General features: G+C 55.2%; 1 protein-coding gene across 1 annotated transcript in view; it reads left to right on the top strand.

Moving 5' to 3' along the window:
• Positions 1-14659, top strand: part of SLC6A2 (solute carrier family 6 member 2) — a 44002-nt gene extending 29343 nt beyond the window's left edge. The window contains exons 5-14 of the mRNA XM_021704620.1: positions 4157-4291; positions 5991-6094; positions 7219-7343; positions 8395-8507; positions 9735-9863; positions 10357-10456; positions 11770-11870; positions 12302-12469; positions 13957-14028; positions 14596-14659. Of these exons, the coding sequence (XP_021560295.1) occupies positions 4157-4291; positions 5991-6094; positions 7219-7343; positions 8395-8507; positions 9735-9863; positions 10357-10456; positions 11770-11870; positions 12302-12469; positions 13957-14028; positions 14596-14619 (1071 nt within the window). The 3' untranslated portion in view covers positions 14620-14659. The remainder of the gene's footprint in view (positions 1-4156; positions 4292-5990; positions 6095-7218; positions 7344-8394; positions 8508-9734; positions 9864-10356; positions 10457-11769; positions 11871-12301; positions 12470-13956; positions 14029-14595) is intronic.
• The last annotated feature ends 4288 nt before the right edge of the window (positions 14660-18947 follow it).

An 18947-nucleotide genomic window follows, 5' to 3' on the forward strand; every position in this document is an offset into this window, starting at 1 on the left:
CGGCTGAACAGGGAAGGGCAGTCCCTGTGAAGGGAGCTTTCCAGAATGGGGAGCTTCACTCAGGACATTCCTGTGCCCTGTCTTTAATTGTTTATATAAGGTGGCTCATGAGAAAATCAAGAGCATAGCTTCTTTCTGCCCAGACTGCATCTGGAACAGGACAGGGCTTTTCTTAGCAGGCTTCTGCAGCCACGGAGCAGCCTGAAATGAATTGCAAATGTTCACACTTCCCGTCTTGGCAAGTGAAGGCTCTGTGCCTGGGAGGAGATGTGACTCCGCTGCGGCAGCTGGGGGGGTGGGGGATGGTGGGGCAGAGTCTGAATCAGGGAAAGGGGTGACCCCACACTGCACACTCTGACCTTGGCCCATTGACCACCTCAGGGCAGAGGGCGGAGGTTTGAGTGGGGAGTTAGCCCCCGGGGAGTCAGTTGGGCAGCATGTGCACTGAGGCTTGCAGTCCTGGAGTCCTGCCTGCCTCCCCCATCTCTGGAGTCCTTGGCTGAACTTGGCTTTTAGAGGATGAGCCCAGTCACCGAGTCCCTAAATGTCAGACCAGAAGGCACACAGAGGCCATCTACTCCACTCTGCTCGTACACATGGGGAGGCCGAGGCCTGGAGGGGGACAGGGTGTCACCACAGTCTCGAGCACAACTAGGACTTGGCCTTGGCTCCCAGATCTCGGTGGAGTGAGTGATTAAGAACATGGCTTTGTGGCCAGAGCACCTGGTTGGAGTCCAGGCGCTACTATTTCCTGCTGGGTGACCTTGGAATTAAGGCTGCTCCCTACTGAGGGCAGTTAATAATCTTGCCAACCTCCAGGGCCACTGGGAGGATGGAGGAGAGGTCCTTGGTGCAGGGCTGGCAGATGGAAATTGCTCAATAAATGATCCTCGTCCTGCCTTTGACTCCTTCCTCAGCACCCCTTCCAGTGCTCCGTCCCCACCTCAGAGGCTTGCAGACTCTGCTGCCACTCAGTGCAGCTGTGGGGAGGGGCGGGCCCAGCTCCTACCCGCTCTGTTTACTTATTGGACTAAATCTTCAGAAGGCTTGGGCTCCCCTCTGCCTGAAGATAAATCAAGACAACAGAACTGGCTGGGGGCGGCCACCATGTTCTGCCGGTGGCACGGCCAGGCCCTGGGCTGTTTGGGGGATGGGAAAAGACAGACCACCTCTCAGATTCTGGCAAAGAATGGTGGGGTTGGGGAGAAACCTGGACCAATTAAAAAAAAAAACACCCGAATTTTAGAATTTTTGAATTGAAAGGTCATTTTGTGCCTTGTGAGTTTCAAGTCCTAATTCTACCCAAGTCTTCCCACGAATGGTTCAATACAAGCTGGTCTGCCTTGTTTAGTGACTTAATCAGACCCCGTTATAGTGAAGAATGTCATCTGCATGTGAGCAATGAAGATGCTAAAATATTTACAGCTTGGTGGTTTTTTTAACGTAACATCAGTATGTACCCCTCACCCCACAAATCTTGTATGTCTTCGTTATTTGTGTAAATGTCCCTAAAACCCAGTTTGGAGGATCACACATTCTGAATCATTAGAGGTTAAATCAATGCAGTTTTGTAGTGATAAAGCACGGACATTTGTCATATCTGTGTCAGAGTAGACCTTAGTGGTGACCCCGAGCAGTGCTTCTCAACCTTAACGCACGTAAGAATCACGTGGAAGCCTTGTCAAAACTCAGTATTGCTGGGTCTCTCCTTGAGAGTCTGATTCCATGGGGGTGGGGCAGGAATTTGCATTTCTGACAAGCTCCTAGGTGATGCTGATGTCTCTGGGCCATGGGCCTCACCTTGATCTAGGCAACCCTTTGCCTAATGCCTGGATCTCTGGCTAGATCTGCGCACCTTCAGTGATGGGGACCTCACTGTCTCCCCATCTCCCTGGGAAGCTCATTCTCTCTTTAGAGAGCTCTATTCATTAGAAAGTTCTAAGTATCAGCCATTGGTTTGAGTTTGGAGCCTCAGACATGACTAACAAGTGCTGCCCGCAGAGCCCCACAGAGATTCCTTGGAGTCAAACCTGAGGATGCTTTCTGATGGGTGGAGTATGGCCTCACCTGGCCTGCTCGACTAGCCATCGGGTCTGCAGCCGGTGACATGAGTTGTAAGGGGAACACAGGAGTTTGGACCCAATACAAAGATATATGAGGGCTCCTCCCGTGCCCGTCACCAAAGAGTTAGACCCGCTTGTCCCCGTTTGAGAGAATAAATCCAGGATTAATGTGGGGCCAACCAACCAGATGCAATGGCTTCACTTTCCAAGGCCTGTTTTCCTCCTTGTTTTTGGCAGTTTGTCCTCCTGTTCTGCACTTCTGAAAGAAAACAGATCCACAAAGACTCCACCCCCTCCCACATAGTACAAGGGAATGATGAACAACTGGATAACATGAAACACAGGAGCCTGATTCCTCTTCTGATTCCCTCAGAAGACATGACCAACCATTGATGCATTGAATTACTCCCTGACTCATTTGCTCATTCGTTCACTTGCTCATTCTTTCATTTGTTCTTGGACTAACTGGGTCATTCACTAACCCTCAGCATTATCACTGGCTCACTCATCTGTCTACCCATCCATATACTCAGCCATTTACTTACCCATCCACCCATCTACCATTTAACTATCTACCCAACTATATATCCAACCATCCAGTCATCCGTCCATCCAATCATTTATCTGTACAACTGTCCAATCATCCATCCATCTATCCATCCAGTCATTCATCTTTGTAACTGTCCAATCATCCATCCATCCATCCATCCATCCATCCATCCATCCATCCACCTGATCATTCATCTATACAACTGTCCAATCATCCATCCATCCATCCATCTAATCATTCATCTATGCAGCTGTCCAATCATCTATCCCTCTATCCAACAAATGTTTTTTAAGCACTTATGTATGCCATGTGCATGATACAAGTTTGAAAAATATAGGGGTTTTGCTTCCAAGGAGCCCTCCCTGGTTTAATGGGAAGGACGAACAAGAAGCATAAATCCCAGTCCTTCCATGTAGGTATGGAAAACAGAACTTCGTTTTTCACATTTCATTTTTTGCGTTGAGTGCATCTCTTTCTAGGCCAGCGAAGAACTTTACCCTTAGTCATGTTTCAGGGCTTCCAAATTCTCCCCAGGGATGTGTGAAGATTCTAGAGGCTGCATAGTGCCAGGGCTTTGGGAGGAGGGACCCTCTGGTCCTTAAGTTTTAGCTGAGTCTTCTTGCGTCTGGCTAACCCAGCGCCGGGCAGATTTTTTGCTGGAGGCACAGTCTTCTTTCCGCAAGGCTCTCCATGGCTACACCTGCCTAGAGAAGTGATGTTGAACCTTGACTGCACATTTGCATCACCCAGGGAGGGGGGAAGCTTTCAAAACATACTGAAGTGCAGGCCCCACTATGGACCAATTCAATTAGAAACCCCAAGAATAGGATGTGGACTTCGACATTGGAAACTATAACGTTGCACAGAGTACTCTAATGTGTCAGGCGTAAGAAGGGACAGGGAGGAAGCCCATACAACCTTCCTCTCTCCCTACTTTTGGTCTCTGTTCTTCCACCTTGGGCAAGGGGGTGAGAGAAATGTCGCTTTTTAGTCTGGGGATAATCTCTTTCTGTCTGGGTTTCTGGACGAGACGGTTTGTCTTTGTCCTAAATCCGACCCGTGATAAAGAATAGCAGGAGATTCTGCTTCCTGCCCCACCACGTCCCTTCTCGGACAATGAATTCCTTCTTGGGCAATGAGTTGGGAGGCTCTGTTTGCAGGAAGGTAGAGGAGGTGGAGAGACGAGGAAGGGGGGAGAAAGGGGGTGGAGAGCATGAAGGGGAGGGAATGAGGGTGGAGAGCATGAAGGTGGGTGTGCTTAGATCTTCCCCGGGGCAACTTGAAGGGGTCAGTAGAGGTGGCTCACAGAAGAGGTGTTGGGAGCCATGAGAACCTCTCTGTGCCCTGGCTGCTCTTCACTCCCGGGGCTGTGCCACCTCCGTGTGCGGACCCTCCCACCTGGTTCCGGGCTGCTCGGGGGAGTGGCCTGGCCTAGAGATGGAGCTTGGGGCACGCGCCCGGGGTACAGGAAGGTTTGGGGAGGGCGTGCCTGGGTCCCTGGGCGAGGGCCTGACCCCACTGGCCTGCCCCCGTGCACTGCCAGGTGGTGTGGATCACGGCCACGCTGCCCTACCTCGTGCTCTTCGTGCTCCTGGTCCACGGCGTCACGCTGCCCGGCGCCTCCAACGGTATCAACGCCTACCTGCACATCGACTTCTACCGCCTAAAAGAGGCCACGGTCAGTGCCCAGGGGACCGCCCGCCCTCGCGCCAGGGTTGGGGAGGGTTCTCGGGACGAGCGGTGGTAGGAAATCTGGTCCCAGCTCCGCCACGAATCTGCGGCGTAGGACGGAGGACAGATCCGTCTCCAGGCTGCCGCTTCTCCGTCTGACTGACGCCCATTTGCTTTGCACCGGGCAGTCCCCCAGCTCGGATGGCCCAGGATTCTGTGGCTCTGCGTGGTGTCCTCTGCAGACCCCTCTTTCCGAGGGGAGCAGTACTCTGTCCTGAGTCCTGGTACCGGCCATGGCCTCCTAGCTCCCCCCCACCCCAGCCACCCCAGCCCTAATTCCACGCTCTGGTCCCCAGCCTCACCCTCGGCTGCCATCGCTTGATGTGGGCAGAAGCAGCGGCGGGAGGCGCAGGGCGATCTAGACCCTGCTGACCGCCCCATGCTCGCCACGCCTCCTCCAGCTCACTGTCCTGCCCAGAGGCACAGACTAAATGAAGGTGGGGTGAATGGGGAGTGGAGCCCAAGGTAGTGGGACGAGGTTGGGAGCAGAGACAGCCTTGGAGGTACCCAGTGCCTTGAGCATCTTCCAACCATGGCCGAGATCATTTCTGCCTCCTCCCTGAAGCCCGTGTCCATGCCGACACCTCAGCATTTCCCCTCACTCTTCCCAAAGGCTTCTTCACACTCTCTGAACCCACAGTAACCCCCACAGGCGGGAGCAACATAGGCTTAGGAGGGACGCGTCCCAGTACACACCTCCTGTAGTTACAATGTCCCAACACACCACAGTGTTATAGCCCAATAACCAAGGGGAAAACCTGTTTCCTTAGTAACTGTCAGAAAGCTAACAGAGCTTAGGACTCGCACCAGTCTCGTAAATTGTGAAATAAGTCAGAGTTCTATTTGTTCTCCACCTGCTCAAATATCCTGTCTTTCCGACGAGTAGAAACTGAGCCTGCGTGATGTCTCAGGGAGCAGACCTATCCTCCTCCATCGGATTGCTTCTCTTGTTCCAACCTCTGCTCGCAGAGTAAGGGAAGCCTAGGATAACATGAGCGAGGTGCCGGAAAACTCAAAAATCCCACTGGCATGGGGCTTTCGGTCCAAGTGGGCTGGGTGTATCTGTCTCCCCCCGCCACCCCGCCCTGTGCAGATGTGCAGACAGGTGAAATTGACTAGGGCTAGAAATTGTTTTGGGGGGGGGTGCTCAGATCTCTGGGCTTCCAACCACGTGCTTTCATCACCCAAAAGATGGAATAAGTAACCCCAGTGCCCTCCCCCCCCAGGAGTCAGCACTGTCTGTGGGCTGGTGGAAGCTGCTAGGAATCCTTGTCCCTTTTCTGAAGATGCTGTCTGTGCAACTCCTGAAATGGTCCTACCCTCTGCCCTCACTCCAACCACATTCGAGCCTAGCACCATGAGTTTAGTAACTTCCTTTGAAAATCTCGACATCAGACTGAGCCCGTGAGTTCGTCCAGGCTGAGCTCGTTCGTGGTCACCAGAGCCAGGAGCTGCTAGAGGGGCCACAGTCTCTCTCCACCCAAGCTTCGCCCAGACCCGTGGGGAGGAGTTGCGTGGCTGCCCATCGCCGGGTCAGACCTCGCTTCCTCGGGTCTCAGACATCCGTGGGGCTCCCCTGCCTTCCCAGAGCAGCCTTCCCATTCTCCAGGACGCAGAGGGTGATGGCTCTTGTCTGCCCGTTTCAGGTATGGATCGATGCGGCAACTCAGATCTTTTTTTCCTTGGGGGCCGGATTTGGAGTCCTGATTGCGTTTGCCAGTTACAACAAATTTGACAACAACTGCTACAGGTAAGATCCTTGTCAGGGCTCTGGAAAGCTCTAGATCCTGGAGACCAACCCCTGCAGGGATGGGAGAGAGGGTTCTGGTCTGGGGCAAGTCAACTCTTGGGTTTCTCCCTCTGTGAAATGAGGCAGAGTGGACTTCCGTGAACTCCAGAGGGGGTGTTCAATGAACTCTGACGTGGGGGCCTCCTAATGAATGCATCTCAATGCAGGACACCTCTTAAACAGGTGAGGTCCTCACCTGGGAAGGTCAAGGCCCCCAGCGCCGGGAGGTCATGGGGACAGGTAGCTGGTGCAGAGGAGTGCTGTGTGGCTTTCGAGAGCAGACGGCATTGTCTGTCTGTCCATCTGATGCCCAGACAGACAAGGGCTGGTCGCATGAGGGGTGAGGGCCTGGCAGAGTCAGAGGTGAGACCGCAGAGTGGACTGAGGGGTCTGCACAGGGCAGCAGTCAGAAGACCACGTTGTAGCTCGGGTCTCACTCAGCATCTGACACTTCTTCCCGTGGGCCCAGGCTGTGAGGCCTTCAGACGGGGGCACGCCTGGGGCCTGCTCCCGTCAGACAGAATCACCCCCCTCTAGCACGCGACAGACAGGGATGGACACGTGCCAGGGCGGTAGGCCGGGGAAGTGGGGTGATCAGCAAGAGCAGGGAGGGGAGTTTGAGGGGAGCCTTGGAGGATCGTTGGGATTGTGACCGGTGGACAAAGAGTGGAAGGCACGCATGGTGGGGATAAGCCTGAGCGGAGCCGGGGAGGTGGTGCGTCGGTGGGCCAGCAGGCTGACTGGTCTGGTTTGTTCCAAGACTGCGTGTTGGGGAGTCATGGAAAGGAAGCCAGGAAGGAAGGTTGGGTCATCTCAACAAAGCTCTTAAAGGCCTGGGTGAGAAGCTGAGAAGCAGTAGGGAGCTACGGGCAGTTTGCTGAAGAGGGAGGCTGGTCATGTGATTCCCCAACAAGAGTTGGATACCAGCTCCTGATCTCAAAGTGGTCCTGACCCAGTGGGGCACTGGGGTCCCCGTGGCAGCAGGGGGCGGGTGTTGGAAGTGGCGACTCCATAGACAGTGCAGGGCTTGGGGAGCAGGGTGGGGGAGTCAGGCCACTTGACCCCATGGTTCTCCTCGCCCCCAGGGACGCCCTGCTCACCAGCACCATCAACTGTGTCACCAGCTTCATCTCTGGGTTTGCCATCTTTTCCATCCTCGGTTACATGGCCCACGAACACAAGGTCAACATTGAGGACGTGGCCACTGAAGGTGGGTGGGCAGACACGAGAGGGGCTGAGAAAGCCAGCGCGCCCCTGGCCGGCGGCTTTCCTGTGGGTGGCTGTGGGAACGAGAGGGCTGGACCTGGAAACTTCCACACCGTCTGTATCACGGGCTTTCTCTGAGGCCGTCGGTGGGCGTTCCCGGCCATCCTGGCTCCTGCCAGTACTCACGGGAGACTGTTTCAGACTCTGAGAGGCTGGCTTGGGCGGTGACCCCTTCCCGTGAGTCGGCCTAGGCGGGACCGATGGAGGAGCCCTGGGCTGAGCACTTGACATACCCTCATTAGTTCTCACGGTGCTGTGAGGCTAGTGTGAGTCGGCCCACTTTAAAGGTGAGAAAGCGGAGGGGCGCCTGGGTGGCTCAGATGGTTAAGCGTCTGCCTTCAGCTCGGGTCATGATCCCAGGGTCCTGGGATCAAGCCCCACATCAGGCTCCCTGCTCAGCGGGAAGCCTGCTTCTCCCTCTCCCACTCCCCCTGCTTGTGTTCCCTCTCTCGCCGTGTCTCTCTCTGTCAAAAAATAAATAAAATCTTAAAAAAAAAAAAAAGGTGAGAAAGCGGAAACTCAGGCCATGGGAGTGGTCCAAGTTCACCCAGCTAAGTGAGCGACGGTACCAACATTCAAGGCCTGAGCAGTCCGGCCTTGGACCCTGCCCTCCCCTACTGCTTCTCCTATTCTTATGGCCACAAAGAAGCTGGGGCCTGGCAGGGAACTCGAATGGGCTCGGAGGACCACAGACTTTTGAGAGTAAGAGGCTCCCTGAGGGTGTGCGGGGGTGGGATCCGCAGCCTGTGGCCTGCAGCTGTCCCGGCTCGGCTCTCTGGCCTGCCTGCTGGAGGTCCACCTCCTTGGGGCATAAGAGACTGCGAGCTGCAGCTGGAGTCACGGGTCATCCGCAGACCCTGGGATCGCTCTGCCCCAGGGGATTGGCTGAAAATCGCGGGGTTGGCCGGGTAGATGGGGCCTCGGCTACTCTTCTGCCGTCCGCATCTCAGACCAGCAGGCCCAGCCCTTGATGAGGTCCTCCCTGTTTCTTACAGGAGCTGGCCTGGTTTTCATCTTGTACCCAGAAGCCATTTCCACCCTGTCGGGATCCACATTCTGGGCCGTCGTGTTCTTCATCATGCTCCTGGCTCTGGGAATTGACAGCTCAGTGAGTGACCTGCTGGGGAGACCACGCCACACACACTGGGGGGCGGTGGGCGGGGGACACTGAGCCCAACCCTCCCCACCTCCCAACGACTCAACCTGAAGTACCCACCTGATTGCTAGGCATTTCCAAGAAGCCCTAATTAAAGGCAGACAAGGAAGTGAGTTCCTCTAGGCCTAGGCTAAGGACCAGTAGAAACCCCAATGGCATCACAGAAATCCATTCCAGAAGCTGCTATCAGATGAGCCGGCCCAGGCCCTCCTCTGGCACCTAGGGAAACAGAACTCAAGGAGCATGTGGGTAGAACATTGCTTCTCTCACCAAGCACTCTTCCCATTGGAGTTCATCACCAACAACCAACGAAAACACTCGGAGTCCCATTGGTTTCTTAGAACATTTTGTTTTACCCGTAGGCAAGATTAGATTTACCGACCTCTTTAGGTCTGTGCCCACCTTTGGTACGTCACGCCCGGAAGTTTGCCAGAAGTCTCGGGCTAGGGCTGGCGAATGAGGGTCCTCTTGGTGCCTCTTCCTTTCAGTGGGTAGATCTGCCAGGAGCGGTGTGTTGAGAAGGATTCTGAGGCCGCTTCCGGGCTCATAGGAAGGAATCCCAGTCCGTGGTTAACACCATCTGCAGGGGGTACAGGGGCAGGTATAGGGAGAGACTGAGGGCGTGCGTGCTTCTCGCCTGCCACCCCAGGCTTGGGGTGTCGTTTAAGTAAGCACATGATTAGTACTCACGGGAGACCGTTTCAGACTCTGAGACGCTGGCGTGGGCGGTGACCCCTTGCTTGACAGTTGGAAAGGCAACCAGAAATCCTTGTCAGAAACTGTTGCCTGAAGTTCCAACCGCTAGCAGCTCTCCTCTGGGAGTGGTTTCCAGAAAGCCTTTTATTTATGTGCAAATAGACGACATCCCGGAGCGTTTGGCTTTACCCCCTGCACCCTCCTGGGCTCATGGGTTCCCTGCTCAGGGACAGTAGACTAGGACCTGTTGACCAGAGGGGGACAGAAGTTACCTCTTCAGCCTCTCCCACGTAGTTCTGAGTGGGGTTGAGAGCAGGGCAGAGTGGGGTGAAGATGAGGAGGAAGGCGAGGCTACCACACCAGGGTGCCCCAGTCCCCCCAACCGCACCCCAGGCTCCGGGAGGTCCGAGGGAGCCTGGGGCCTGAGACTCCACTGCGGGCCATCCCTCCTACCTGCTCCTCACTCTGCCTGGCTCCGTCCAGATGGGAGGCATGGAGGCCGTCATCACGGGCCTGGCGGACGACTTCCAGATCCTGAAGAGACACCGGAAGCTCTTCACATTTGGTGTCACCTTTGGAACCTTCCTTCTGGCCCTGTTTTGCATAACCAAGGTGAGGAGGGGCTGGGCTCTGGGCCACCTGGAGCTCGTGGGGCTGCATTTCAATCCAATCCGGTCAGGAATTCCCAGCCTTGGAGCTGGGGTGGGGTGGGGTGGGGTTGGGGGGGCTAGGGTAAGCTCAGGGCGAACCACGAGGGGACCGGCATCCTCAGCCCTGTGGCCTGATCCACCCCCGAGGGCGACCCCCCGGTGTCCCCAGTGTCCCACCTCTGAGCCTGAGGAATTCCAGGCAACTCTTTGATTTATTTGAGGGGCAAAGTCCCTTTGAAAGCCAGCTCACTTGTTCCTGGCTGAAAGACCCACCCTCAGTCCTTCGGGAGAACGCAGATAGGTGACATCAGACAATAGCACCAGGACCCCGACACCCGGCTTCTCAGGCAGGGTTCTGAGCCAGGGGCACAGGGGACAGGGGCGCCGGGACGGATGTGACAGTCGGTGGCCATTTCTGGGCAGGATGGCCTCAGGCTTTCTCTCTCCACGCCCAGGGTGGGATGTACGTGCTGACCCTGCTGGACACCTTCGCGGCGGGGACTTCCATTCTGTTTGCTGTGCTCATGGAAGCCATCGGCGTCTCCTGGTTCTACGGTACGTGGGGGGCCCCGAGCGCGTGGAAAAGCCTCGGTCACCGCCTGGACATGCAAAGGGCTCTCCATTTGCAGGACAGCCACTGCTGACCCCAGGGCGGAGCAGGTGGCTTCTTGGGCACAGCTCCCCCCACCCACCAGCTCATCTTTGCCTTTGAACAGAAAGCTGCAAAGACCCCCCCCAGGGCTGCCCAGGGCCAGCTTTTAGCGAGGAACGCCGAGGAAGCTGCGGATCCCCCAAGCCATAAAATTCCTTCTAAACTAGGGTGGCCACAGGTAGCAAATAGAATCCAAGACGCCCAGTTACACTTGAACTTCACATAAACAATGAGTAATTGTTTTAGTATAAGTATGTTCCAAATACGGGATGCAGTTTTAGGTCAACTAAAACTGTCTCCATTGTCTCTGCGAAACTCTATCTGAAACTCAGATGGAACCGGGTAGCTCACGTTCTCTCTGGCAGCCTTATTCTGGAGCTGGACGGGGAGAAGGTGCCACAGATGGTCACCTGTGTTCCGACTGTTCCTTTCTCTCCCCACGAGTCACATCAAAGAGTTGACCAGTGTGAGGCTGGACGATCCTGCACAGTGACATCACCTGGGGCAGGTCCCCTCTGCTCCTGGAGCACTGTTTTCCCTCTGCAAAAATAAAGCGGAGTGGAACTGAAAGGCCGTATTATATATTTTTTAAAAGTTTTCACTGAAGCATAGCCAACATGCAGCGTTGTATTAGCCTCAGGTGTCCAACATAGCAATCGGACGCTCTGTACCTTCCTCGGGGCTCGCCACCACGGTGTTGTCACCACCGGTCACTGAACAGTGTCCCTACTATAATGTCCCTTATCCTCCCCGTGCTCCATGACTTATTTATTTAAAAGCTGGAAGTGTGTCCCTCTTACGCTCCTTGCTTGGTCTCTCGCATCCCCCTGCCCGGCTCCCCTCTGGCCACCGCCCGTATGTTCTGTGTATTGCAGAGTCTGGTTTTTCGTTTCTCTCTTTTTTGCTTTGTTCCTTTGGTTTGTTTTTTGAGATCCGGCAGGTAAGAGAAGTGGTATTTGTCTCTCTGAGACTGCCTGACTTCACTTAGCACGGTGCCCTCTAGGTCCATCCGTGTGTCACACACGGCACCTACTGGGCGTGTCTTCTGCACCAGCCAAGTGCCCACGCCCGGATCTCCCGAGTGCCACAGTGCCCACGGCTAGCCTCACTGTGCCGCCCCCCCGTCCCGGGGCCTGACCCTCAGGGGAGGGCCGCAGGGGGGCGGCCGGGGGCTCTTCAGGGGCCCATGTGACCGGCCTGCCCTGTGTGTGCCCAGGTGTGGACAGGTTCAGCAACGACATCCAACAGATGATGGGGTTCAAGCCGGGCCTCTACTGGAGACTGTGCTGGAAGTTTGTCAGCCCCGCCTTCCTCCTGGTGTGTACGGCCTGGCCGGGGCTTCCTGGGGCGAGGGGCCTGGGTCCAGGCGGGGGGCCGGGGGCGGGGTGGGGTGCATGGGCTCATGCAGACATGCAGACGGGGTGCTGGGATGCCCAGCATTGCTCATAGCACGGGAGGCTTCCACCGTGGCGGGTCTTCAGCTGGGGCCGGGTCCCCAGGGGGCTGTGCGTCACCTTCCCGTGCCTCTTCTCTGTCTCTTGCTCCTTCTGTCTCCTTTTGGCCATCGTTGGCTTCTTGAATGCTTCCTCCTTCTCTCCCTCCTCTTCCCTTTCTTCTCTCCTTCCTCTTTTCCCGCGTTCCCTGTGACCCCTCGCTTCCCGCGGGTCTGCCGCTGCCTCCCTCCCACCTGCTCCCCTCCGGCCCCTCCCGGGCTCTCTCTTCCTTCGGTCCCCGTGGCGTCCCCGCAGTTTGTGGTGGTGGTGAGCGTCGTCAACTTCAAGCCGCTCAACTATGACGACTACGTCTTCCCGCTCTGGGCCAACTGGGTCGGGTGGGGCATCGCGCTCTCCTCCATGGTGCTCGTGCCCACCTACAGCATCTACAAGTTCTTCAGCATACGGGGCTCCCTCCGGGAGGTGAGCTCGGGGTGCGGGCCGGGCTGGGGGGGGGCGGGATGGTGGGGCGTCTCCGGGCGTCCCTGATGAGCCCGGAGAGGGCAGACATGAGGGCTGGACCCCAGAGCCACCGCGATGGCCAAGTCATCAGCACGCCCCGGCCCGTGTGTTCACATTTAACCGCATGGACCTTGGCAAGGTCAAGGGCACGCTTAGCACGGTGCCGGGTACAAAGGAGGCGGTCGGCGCACGCCTCCCTGCTGTCGGGTCCATGGTGCACGCGTCCGTCCCTGCTGTTACTGTGTGGGGAGGGGACCCTCAGCCCTGCGTCCCCTTCTGAGGTCTGTCATGCCCCGGATGTCCCCATCTCCCAGTCGGCGCTCCCCATGACCTGGCCACCTCAGCTCTTGCCTGCCTCTTTCCCGAAACCCTACACCCACCAGCCTAAACCAGAGATTTCCAGAATTCATCCTCTTCTTTTACTCGTGTGCGTTGTGTGTGCAGATACACGGAGAAGGGCTCAGGAAACGGTGCGTTTCCTCTGAAATGATGTCTGTCCTATTTGGTTATTCAAAGGCCCTTTCCTTTGTAAATCTTGGCGACAGTCTTTGCCTCGTGTCCTTACTTTGCAAGATGCAGCTTCCATTCCTTCGCCCCGTGGCGCCCTCGCTCCCCAGCTGCTGGCTGGGAGCGTGCCTGGCCCCTGGGCCCTAGACGGAGCTCCCCAGGGCTCCCATTCTAACCCGGGGACAGACAGACAAAGGAGGATGGCGGGAAGTGAGCCATACAGGGACTTAGGGAAGAGGGTCCCAGGCAGGGTTGTGTCTGCCCCCTCCCCCAGGTCCTTGTGACACGTTTCCTGTCCTTGAAATCCCACATCCCGGAGTCTCTGGGTCACCGAGAGGACCTGTGTTCCGTGTGCTCATCCTGGATCTGCTGGGAGCTCTTTATTTTTCACACTTTGAGAGCAGGGAGGGCTCCCCACTGTGTAGTGATCCCTCATTGGCCCCAGTGCATCCCCCGAGTCCCCGGCCTGTGTCTGCACCGCAGGGAGGCCTGCCCTGACACCGTGCTCCACGCCCCCCCCCCGGCCCTGACACCGCGCCCCCCACCCTAGGCCCTCACTGTGCTCTGGGCTTGTCCTCTGTGGCCCTCACTCAGCTGCAGTTTCACAGTGGCCCATGTGTGTATGTGTTCGGTGCCACACTTGCAAGATCCCCCAGAGCAGAGTCGGTGTGCGTCTCCTTCAGCCCTGGAGCCCCGGGGCCTCCCCGAGTGTCGGACCGCAGTAGTCGGCCCAGGACACAGCCACTGGCCAGATGACTCAAGGTGAACAGACCCTCTCCACAAGCAAGGACAGGGGGTGTCTTGCATGGACCTCACATGCTGTTCATGTGGGACTTCAGGGCCAACTAGCAGGTGGCCTGTAGCTGGGGGTGGCTGCCGGCTGCTGGGATGGTATCCCCGGGCCTGGCTGAGGCCTCCTCCCCGTCTTCATCTTGTCACAGAGACTGGCCTACGGCATCACCCCGGAGAACGAGCATCACCTGGTGGCCCAGAGGGACGTCAGACAGTTCCAAGTAGGTGCAGGCTGGAACGTTCCGGGCGGGGACCAGGCCCTAGCTGCTCCCCACTGCGTGCTGGCCACATGCCCACACGCCACAAAACCCCAAGCGGCTGGGGGCTGTGTAGTCCCAGGGCTATGGTGTCAGGAAGGGTGGAGAGGGGCCTGTCCTCTGCGTCCACAGCTTCTGCCTGGCCCTCAGCTCCTCGGTCCTGGGAAGCCAATGTCCAGTCTTTCCTAAAGCTTTATTCTCTCTCTCTCTGGGTGGTCGCCACGCTAGGCTGGTGATCTCTTATCTTGGAGGAAGAGCTGCAGGTGCATCAGTAACACGTTGACCTAAGTCCTTTTCCCTTAAAATCCTTGGGGTTGGGGTTTGTTTTCAGACTTGCTGTGTGGCTTTGGGAGGCTTCTTGGCCCTTTTGGGGGCTAAGTGACAGGCAGGTAATCAGCCTGCATGTTCTCCAGGGTCTTTGGAGTGAGGGCTTGTGTCCTCTGCCCGCCCAGTGCTTCTTGCTGCCCTTGTCTGCTGGGGTCCCCGCCTGTGCCCGGCCGCGGCGTAGACACCTGTTCTCTTCCCTTGCAGCTACGGCACTGGCTGGCCATCTGACCCGGCCCCAGGGAGGAGCCCTGCCGCGCCCGCGTCCAGGTCCAAGGCTTCGCTACCACCCCGGACACAGTCTTGAAAATCCTCTCCTGAAAGATGTGTCTTTCCATCCCTCTTCCTCTTTCCCCAGTTACAAATGGTTTAGTGACCTGGTTTTTATTCACCTTCTGTTCATCGGGCCCGGGGGCTTTGAGTTTGGATTTGGAAAGCCTCAAGGGAGAAGAGGAGGGGAGGGAACAGGAAGAATGGCTTCTGTTGGACCTCTTTTGTTTGGGGAAGGTCTCACGCCGCTTGGGATCTGGCCCAAGCTGAGCTCCATGGCTCGGGTGGAATTCCCCACCACGGTTGCTTGTAGTTTGGGTCACAGAAGAAATCCTGTAGGCCAGATCAGAGAGGGGATGTTCCTTTTGGTCAGACGCCATAAAACCAAACACACACAAGAAGTCCGGCTGGGTCTGGGGCAGGGGATCCTCTTCCTCTTGCCACCCGGTCAGCGCTGTGGTATCTGAACCTTGGTCAGGGAGCTGGGGTTGGTTTGTCTCTGTCTTGGGTCTGTGGATAGATGCTTTGGGGGATCATGAGCAGAAACCTTCACAGTCAGTTTTTACTCTGGCTAAGCTGAGTCTGATGTGTGTGTGTGTGTTCTGGAACATTCTTCCTGGGGAATCCCACCCAGCAAGGTCTCCCACCCAGCACGGTCCCCGGGCTCTTCAAGTGATAGGGGGTAGCCCCGAAAACTCCCTTTGTCTCTCTTCATGGTCTGGACTTAGCACCTGAGGGCAGGGTGGGACCAAGTACAGAGCAACCTGGTCATTCAAGTCGAGGGGAGAATATTCTGAGTTGATGGAACCGGGTTGGTGGTTTTAGAGAATTTCCAGCTTGACTTCTGTTACACGTTCACGCGTGGCGCCCTCTGGTGGTGGTGGTTAGTTTCAGCTCCTTCAGAGAACGGATTTGTAGTTTGGTTAAGGTGGTGGCATCTATTTGGGGTTTCTGTTTATGGTTTGAGTCTCTTCTTATGTCCCTGCTGGAAATCGAGATTCAGAGGCTCTTGTTGTGACTGTGGAAGCCCCTGTTGAAGAATCTTGGGCCATAAGTAAATAAATAAAGAGGCCACTCATACTGGGAGTGTAGAAAGACACACATCCAGAAGGCGCTTTGCATAAACCTGGGGTGTCCCTGAGCCTGACCAATGGATCATGCGGTTTGTGGAAGAGAGTTATAAGGGGGCCAGCTGGGGACAGCGAGGTGGTTTTCTCTCTGACGGTCCCGAGATTTCCCTGCTAAGTCAGTGTCCGTGGGTCCTTTTTTGGAGAAAAGAGGGAAAATCAGAAGACTTTTGATCTTTTCGTGTAAAAAGGCCAGCTCTAAGTCTGCGACAGCCCAGGTGGCAGGTTCTTAGACCACTGTGGAAGGTGGGGCCTGGGAGTAGATAATCCAACGGAGTAGAACAGTAAGGTGGGGGTCTGGGTGATGAGGGCAGGGTGACCCATCTTGGGTGGGATCTGGTCCCGTGAAGGGTAATTCCTCCCTCGATGTTACGCTTTTTTTCCACAAAGCACTTTCATCCCTGTCACCTCCCGTCTTCCCAGCGAGGACGGTAGGGCCGGTCTCTGTCCCCATTTCCGAGATGGGAAGACCAAGGCCCAGCATTTCGGGCACTCTGGTTCAAGCACTGTCAGCTCCTAAGGGATCCAGTCAGACCCTCAGCTCAGATCCCCGGACTCTCAGCCCAGAGCACTCTGAAATCCCCGGCACACTAGGGTTTCCCCCCACCCAGGGCTGTCATTAAAAATAAACAAAACCCAGTCGAACAGCCAGGTGGGGTCTCTTAGCAAAAGAACAATGTGTTGGAAGAAGGGGAGAGGGGAGAGGATGTCGTTTGGTCCCATCTAGCTAGTTGCCAGAGGAGCTCATTGAGCTGCCCCCTTTCTGATGAACACAGTCGCTCCGGGGAACAGCGGGGTGTGACCGCTGAGGCTGGCTGGCTGAAATGAGGGTGAACAGAAAAGCCTGTGCGTATCAGAACAGGGACACCCTACAGAAAGAACCTGCCATCCGCATGTGGACTTTCTGCCTCTAGACATTTGACCCAAGGATGAATCAGAGATGCGGTGCTAGCTGATCCAACACCAAACCAACGCAATGGTGCTGCTTTGTGGGGGGAGTCGGCTCCTGAGCCTGGGGCGAGGGGCGAGGGCGGGCATGGCCCCCCTCCCTGGGGGGGTGGGGACCCAGGAAGCCCTTGGAAGCCTTGGAGGTGCTGGCAGACACTCTGGGCTCACCTTCCACCCACACTTAGTGGAGGGGGAGTACGTCCCTGATCCTGAGTCACGCTTGACTTCTTTTTTGTGGCCTTTTTTTGATAGCAGAGGTTACCCAACATGAGGGTACTCCCTTGTACTGTATATGACACTTTTGCATTTTACCAGATTTTTAAAGGATTATTATTTTCCATGAAATGTAAAATATCGGTTTAAGACCACCGCGTTAACATCTGCTCAGTGTCCAGTGATTCCGTGTCCACCTGTGAGCGGGTCTTCATTCTAGATGCAGAGGACACAAAGGAGAGAGGGGAGCTGCCAACTCTCGCCAAACATCCTGCTGAATACAAGTCCCCGAAGCTGCCTTAATTGTTGGACGGCGGCCCCGCCCGGGGCGGCGGGGGGCGGGGGGGGGGGCGGGTTGGCTATCTCTGGGTGTAGGACCCATTTCGCAGCCCTGGTGATGGGAGCCCAAAGCATTCTTACCAAAGAAGTCATTTCTTAGTAGAGAAGCCCGCTGAGCTCATTTCATTTGTTTATTTCCTTTGGAAGCCAGGGGATGGAGAAGAAGAGAGAAAAGCATTCTGAGTCACAGGGACCTGGGTCTGCAGCCGCCTCACTGGGCTCCTGGGGAGGGGGGAGCTTTATCTCTCGGCGCTTCGGGGTTCTTTGCACAAGCAAGGCTTGGATCCCATAATCGAAGGTCCCATCCAGTTAAAAAAATGTTCCTGTCTCCATGACCATGTTCTTGTGCTAGATGTACAGTGAGGGAAGCACATCGTTTACCGTAGGACTTTCCAGAACGATCTGGCGACCCGTAACCTGCGGAGTAGAACAATGTCCGATTTCTGGCCTCCAGAATGTGGATTTTTTCTGGACATTCGGTAGTTCCTCCTTCTCTGGTATGTCTTCAATGGATGCCAGAAACACTGGGTATTAAAAAAAAAAAAAATCCAACCCTTTTGTTTTGAGGATGTTGAGGGTGACGCGTGTCATGCCCTTGTGAGCCCCAGGATCCGCAGCTGTGCGGGCGTCCGCGTCGTTACTGCCGCCAAAGACACTGGTAAATGTGAAGCTGCTTTTGGGGTACCCGCCCTCGTCCCTCTGCCTCTCCACTTCTGTGTAAATAAGGATGGTTCCAGTGGTGCCCTTTCTGTGTCATGGACTGTGCCAATGTCATGCCGGTTTCTCTGTCTGGTGTGGATTTATTTTAAAAGCTGTTCTCTTCATGGAAAAATAAGTGTACAGAGTAATAAAGGATATTTCCTGTGCCACGAATCTGGTGGTTGGGTTCTTTCTTCCGCGAAGGTAAAACGCTATGAATTGCGTAAGGCAAAGGGGTGTGTCTGCGATCAGCCTCCAGCTGGTAAAAAAGAGCCTCTGGTCATAGTGGTCCACTTCTCACCTAGATAACTCTTTGTATAACCCATGGAACAGGAGACTAGAAGTGGTGAAATCTGTAATCCCAGCTCTGAGAATGACACATATTTTTTTAAATTTTTTGTTTATTTTTTAAAATTCAAACTACTTACTAAAATAGCTACATTGGCTTTATTTCCTAAGACCTATTTTTATTTAAATAGAAAATGGATACCAAGTAACACCAAGTTAGGTATCTAGCTTTGCTTTTTCATTTCTGGGGCTGAGTTTCAAGGGGATCAGAACCTTCAGTTGGATTACATTCAGTGCACAACCCATTACTGCATGTGTGCATTTTTCTGGGGAGAGAAGGATACATTAACCCATAGGTCCTTGTTGCTACGTACTATTGTTATTATTTTTAATAACTATTGTTACTATTTTTATTATTATTTTTAATTTTTAATTATTATTATTATTTTTTTAAGATTTTATTTATTTATTTGACAGAGAGAGAGAGCACAAGCAGGGGGAGTGGCAGGCAGAGGCAGAGAGAGAAGCAGGTTCCCCGCAGAACAAAGGAAGCCTGATGTGGGACTCGATCCCAGGACCCCAGGATCATGACCTGAGCCGAAGGCAGTCGCTTAACCAACTGAGCCACCCAGGCGCCCTTTAATTATTATTTTTAAAGTGACATTGATATAAACG

This window comes from Neomonachus schauinslandi, chromosome 16 (genome assembly GCF_002201575.2).
Source record: "Neomonachus schauinslandi chromosome 16, ASM220157v2, whole genome shotgun sequence".
Classification (NCBI taxonomy): Eukaryota; Metazoa; Chordata; class Mammalia; order Carnivora; family Phocidae; genus Neomonachus; species Neomonachus schauinslandi.